At 53.7% G+C, this 6,000-nt stretch overlaps 1 protein-coding gene across 1 annotated transcript in view; it reads left to right on the top strand.

Moving 5' to 3' along the window:
- The first annotated feature begins 325 nt into the window (after positions 1-325).
- Positions 326-6,000, top strand: part of IL17RD (interleukin 17 receptor D) — a 70,980-nt gene continuing 65,305 nt past the window's right edge. Inside the window, exon 1 of the mRNA XM_044675478.1 lies at positions 326-451. Within this exon, the coding sequence (XP_044531413.1) occupies positions 326-451 (126 nt within the window). The remainder of the gene's footprint in view (positions 452-6,000) is intronic.

The raw sequence follows: 6,000 nt of genomic DNA, 5'->3' as shown, positions 1-6,000 counted from the left end.
GGCTTAGAGGGGGCCGCGACCGGCCGGGCCCCTCCTTCTCGAAGCGCATGCTCCGAGAGTTCCGACCCCTCCTCCTCCTCCCGCTGCCCCCGCCCCCAGCCCAGGTCGCAAGAGGAGCTCGGGCGGCGGGGCGGCGGCAGCTGCAGCAGCTCCGGCTCTAGCTTCTACTCCTGCTCCTGCTCCGGCTCCGGCTCGGGCTCCGGCACCGGCACCGGCACCGGCACCGGCACAAGGCGGCGGCGGCAGCAGTGCACGGCCTGGGGCTCGGCCCGGCCGGCGGCGGCACAGGCTGCGCTCGCTCGCTCGAGCTCCCGGGCCGCGCACCATGGCTCCCTGGCTGCAGCTCTGCTCCTTCTTCTTCACCGTCAACGCCTGCCTGAACGGCTCCAGACTGGCCGGGGCCGCGGGGCCGAACCGCCGAGGGCCGTCCGGGGACACCTGCGCCTGGAGGGTGAGAACCGCGGGCCGGCTCCGCGGGGATGGGGAGGGGAGGCAGCGGGGGACTAGGGAGAGAACTTGAGGGAGGGAAGGCGAGCAGGAAGGAAGAAGAGCTGAGTTAGGAGGCAGGAGAGAGGCCGAAGGATAGAAAGTTCGGCAGGGAGGGGCGCTCTGGCTCCGGGGGCGAACTTTGTCGCGGGCCTTCGGGGAGAAGCCGGTCCCCGGAAAGTGAAGCTAAAGGGAAGAGGGCGGGGAGGCGGGCCCCGGCTTCTGGGATAACAGTCTAGGGTGAAGGCTGTGTGGGGTGTCCCCGTGTCCGTCTCTCCTTTACTCCTCAGCGCCCCTGGGACTGCCCTAGCCTAGCCGGGACAGGTGTGCGCTGGGTTCTCCCGGCTGTGCTGCTGGAAGGAAGAGGAGGACGGAGAAATTGGGGCTTTCCCCGCGTTTCTCGGGGTCCTCGGCTCCGCCTCCCCTCCCAGGAGGAGCTTTGGGGGAATTGGGGGGGGGGTGCGGGTTTGGCGGCGGCGTCTGGGCACCTGGGCCAGCCCAGCCTCGAGCTCCCCGGGGGGATGAAAGGAGCCGCCGGAAGACTGGGGCTTTGTGCTGCTAATGAGGCGAGGAGGGCCGGCGGGAGGGCGGCCGGAGTTGGTGCTGGCTGCTGCCTGGAGGCCGGCGCGGAGGTGAGGGAAGGGAGGGGGGGACGCCGTTTGCTATCCTGCCCGGCACCTTTTGTTTCCGTCCGGAGGGATCTCCCGGGGGCCGCAGGCCCTCGGCTCACTGTTTGCTTTGCTTATCGGGGGTCCGAGAGCTTGCCCAGTTCGTGTCTTGGAGGGGCTCTGCCTCCGCTCATTCCCCTCCCTCCCGCACCTCTGCCCCCATCCCCTCTCTTCCCTGTACATTCCCCTTTCCCCCTCCCCTCTCCTCCTCCCCAGCTCTCTGCTGTGGCCTTGGTTCCGGTCTGTAGTTCTTTAAAGCCGCCAAGGCTTTGCTCCTGCCGACCTGCCGCCCAGCTGGGGGTGGGGGGTAGCGGGCTGAGGCGGAATAATGCGAGGGGGAGGAAAGCTGGGGCCGCCCAGACTCCCTGGTGAGGCCTCCGGGATTGGGAACCTTCTGCTTCCTCCCCCCACCCCCTCCCCTTTCGTCAATAACAATCTCCCCCTTCCTGGACCAGTTCCTCTGGGGCTTCCCCGGAAGGCTGCTGGGCCTCCTGCTTCCTTTGCTTTGCCCATCTCTGGCGAGTTTGGGGGTCTCCTGTCTGCCTCCCACACCGCTGAGTGTTTCTAATTCACAGTAGCCCCTAGATCCCATGTTGGAAGGATCCCTCGAGTTGGTCCAGGCCAAGCCCCTCATTGCGTAGAGGGGACACTGAGGCTGCGGGAGTTAGTGTCCTGGCGCAGGACACACACCTAGAAAGTGGCCCAACTGGGAGCGAACCCAGGTCTCACAGTCCACCGCCAGTGTGTTTCCTGGGCTTGTCTCCCACTTTAGATGCCACCAGGTGAGAATCTGCACTGGAGGATGGATTTATGGGAATTCCCCCACACGAATGCGTGCCCTTCCCGGCCAGCCCAAGGAATAACTAAGGAGCACATTTATCATGAGGAGCTCCCCAAGGGATGGAGTTTCTGAAGTGGTTTATTTTAAAATTGGGCTTTCCTGTATGGGCCAGAGGAGCTCCCCGGCATGCTTTCTCAAGACTTTGAGGTCCCCCCCCCCACTGGATTCTGGGGGAGGGTACAGGCCAAGCCGAGATCATATGGCCCTTCCATGTGCTGGTGTGTAAGGTGATAAACACATTAGAGAAGTAGAAAGCCCAAGAGTGGGGGTGTGGAGAGCAGGCAGAGAGAGGGTGGCACCCAAGGTGGGCAAGGAAGCAGCAGCAGCAGCAGAGAAGACATGTTTCACTGGCTCCACTGTAAAATGAGGGGGTTAAGGGAGAGGGCCTTTGGGGTCTCTTCTAACTCCAAGTCTGGTTTTATGATTAGTAATGAGCCCAAGAGAAAAGAGAACCGGAAACCCATCAGTTTTTTTCAGTTGGGGGAGCGCATTTATCGAGGCAGGATGGTACAGGGATGGAATTCAAATCCTGGAGTTACCACCAGCTCAGAATATGACCTTGGACAAGTCCCTTAATGCTGCCCCCATAACGGGAGGGGACTAGACTGGACGCCTTCCAGGGTCCTTGGGGTGCTGGATCCCTGGATGAGCCCATGTTTCCATGGTGAAGGTGCTTTCTGGGGATGTGTCAGAGCTCTGAGTTGTGTTCTCCGTTACAGATCCCATCCACTCCTCGGGATCTAATGGGTCACTGGGTAGTGGCTCCTCCTACAAGGAGGAAAACAGCAGAGGAGGGAATGAGGGGAAGGGCAACCAGAGAGACTTAGTAAAGGGGCCTCCTGGGTGTGTAGACAGGAAGCAACCCGCCATGGGCCATCATGCTTGGCAGACTCCAGCTCCAGGTGGGGAGTGGGCAGGACTCCTTGGGAGCATCTCTGGGTCTGGGAGAGAATCTGTACATCTGTGTCCCCAGCACTTAGCATGGTGCTTGGCTCATAGGAAGAAGCACTTACTCAGAGCTTTTTTCAGCCTTGTCCTCTCTGTCTCCTGCCCTTCCCCACTGGCACAGATTAGCCCCAGGGCAGGAATCTGCTAACAGTTGCTTGAAACTGTTATATAGTCAGTAAACATTTATTAAGCAGCTAAGTGGCACAGGGGACAGAGAGCTGGGCTTGGAGTCAGGAAAACTCATCTCCCAGAGTCCAAATCCGTCCTTATTGGCAGTATGACTTTGGGCAAGACCCTGTTTGCCTCCGTTTCCTCATCTGTAAAACGAAGCCATGTAAGAGTCCCTGGTTTCCTTCAGAGCTTGGCTCAAGCTTGAAAGTCCTCCTGATCCCTGACAGCTGCTAGTATTAGCCCCCAGGACACCCTCAGTTACCTTCTGCTGGAAGGCCTTATACAGAGGGTCCCAAAAGTCTTGGAACAATTTTAAGGGTTAATAGCTTAAAAAGGCTCTAAAACTTTTGGGTTATCCTGGTGGTGTACACGGTGTCTTCCGTAATAGAACACAAGCCCTCTGAGAGCAGGGACTACTTTTCATCTTTGTTTCCTGGCTCAGTAACTGGCACATACCAGTAGCTGGCATAGACCAGGCCCTTCTTAACTGCTTGTTCATTTCAAGAGAAAAACCAGAAACGAGAATTTGGAAACCTGCAAATCGTCTCCCTTGGGGGAGTTAGCCTGGATGGCCTCCCTGATTCTGATGATCCTAATAGGAGCAGACATGAATATACCCTTTCATGGCACACAAAGTATTTGCTGTTCTCTTACTTGATTGATGCAACAAATGACGGGGCAGCTAGGTTGCCCCAGACAGAGGTGCCAGGCTTAGAGTTGGGAGGGCCTGGGTTCAAATGTGGCCTCAGACACTTCCTAGCTGTGTGACCCTGGGCAAGTCACTTAACCCTGAATGCCTGGCCCTTAGAATTGATACTAAGAAAGAAGCTAAGGGTTTGTTTGTTTGTTTGTTTGTAACTAACCCTGTGAAGATGGTGCTATAATTGTTCTATTTTTGCACATGAAGAAATTAAGACTTAATAAGGTTAAGTGGTTATTCTGTATAGTTCAGGCAAGATTTGAACCCAGTGATTCCCAATCCAGCTCTTGTCCAGGCTGCCTCTTTGCTGTCACATTAAAAAAAAAAAAATCTTAATCAGAGGTTGTTTTGGTTGGCGTTCTTGCTTTCCTTTTCATAATTTCTCCTCATTTTCTTGAAAAACAATCCTCTGGGTAATAGCTTTAGTGGCTTGATTTGCCAGTAAAAGGAAGGCTCCAGTGTTTCCTTTCTTCCTTTTTTTAAAAATCAAGGTATAGCTGTAACAAGCTTTATAAACAACTGAGTGGAGTGTCCCCTCATTAAAAACAAGAGCCTTCCTGTGGAAGGTTCCGGTAGGTGACCTTAGAGGTCCTGCCCTGCTTTGGAGATTTGGGGGCATGTGTTGTACTGGATTTCTGACAGGGTCAAAAGCCTGACCTCCCTTCCTCGCAGTGGTCAAAGCCTTGTTTCTCTCCTGGAAGCTGGGAAGAGCTCTTTGAATGGTCATGCCCGGGGGCCCTTGTTTTAGTTCAGTTCCGCAGGTATGTGTTGAGGATTCTGGAAATGTGTGCCCAGAGCTTCTCCAGAGACACCAAAGTGAAGGACTGGCTTCTGTCTGTCCTCAAGAAACTTAGCATTTAGTCGGAGTAAGAAGATTTATTGACAGACTGTAAATGAGGGCTGAAATGGATGGGAGAGGCAGTATAGGCTTATGGAAAGTGAGAAAGAGGGGAGGCTGGCCCTGGGTGGTCCCCAGGAAGGAGAAGCAGAGAGGATTTGAATCCAGACCCTGCCACATATTCCCTGGATGACCTTAGGCAAAAGACTTCCCTTTTCTGGTCCTTGGTTTCCTCATTTGTAAAATGAGGTAGCTGGATTGCCCATAGAAGGGAGTGACTTCGAGGTCACAGGAAATCTCCCAGTTATAGCTGAAGAGAAGGAGTTGGTGATGGTCCCTGAGGTCCTTCCCATTTGTGGAGCCCGAGGCTTTAAGGAAGAGATGGAACAGATCCTACCAGTCCCCCCAGCCCTTGGTTTGGTTATTGGGAAAGGAAAGGTCTAACATTGGAGGGGACTTTGTGAGGCACAGTTGATCCCAGACTGTTTGCAGTAGCATAGGGCATATTTTCCCAATATTCTTATAAGTTTGTTTTTCAACCCTTATCTTCTTAGAGTAAATATTATATATTGGTCCTGAGGCAGAAGAACTGCAAGGACTAGGCAGTGGGGTTAAGTGACTTGTCCAGGGTCACTCAGCTAGAAAGTATCTGAGGTCAGATTTGAGTGAATTGAGTACTGTGTCACCTAGCTACTCCCCTCTTCTAGGTTCTTTGTAGGCAGGCATCCTTGAGGTTTGTGGAGAGCCCATTAGATTATTTAATACTTTATTTATTTATTTTTTTTAACCCTCACCTTCCTTCTTGGAATCAATACTGTGTATTGGTTCCAAGGCAGAAGAGTGGTGAGGTCTAAGGCCATGGGGATTAAGTGACTTGCCCAGGGTCACCCAGCTGGGAAGTGTCTGAGGCCAGATTTGAACCTGGGACCTCCCATCTCTAGGCCTGGCTCTCCATCCTCTGAGCTCTCCAGCTGCCCTCTTATTTAGTATTTTAAAATTAGTCCTATTCCCTTAAAGAGGCGCTTTGAATGAAAATCAAGTTTTATCTCATTAGACCTTTTTCATTGTCAGAAGATTCTACTATTAACACAGAGCAGTGCTTTTAGAAGCAAATTTATGTGGAAAATGCCATTATGAAGACTTCTAGTAATTGTAAAATCAAGCTGGTCTTTGAGCCTCCTTCCCAGACCTCTTAAGAAGCACAAATTTATGAAATATTCCTTGAGGCATCATCGCATAAACTTGTTGCTGATGTTTGCTTCCTGCTTCTGCTGGACGGTGAACCCCTTGAGGGCAGGGACTGTGGCCCAAAGTCACAGAAGTCATTAAGTGCTAGAACTAGGATTTG

This window comes from Gracilinanus agilis, chromosome 1 (genome assembly GCF_016433145.1).
Source record: "Gracilinanus agilis isolate LMUSP501 chromosome 1, AgileGrace, whole genome shotgun sequence".
In the NCBI taxonomy this organism is placed as follows: Eukaryota; Metazoa; Chordata; class Mammalia; order Didelphimorphia; family Didelphidae; genus Gracilinanus; species Gracilinanus agilis.
The sequence above is the reverse complement of the archived record's forward strand: the minus strand, read 5'-3'. Positions and strand labels throughout refer to the sequence as shown.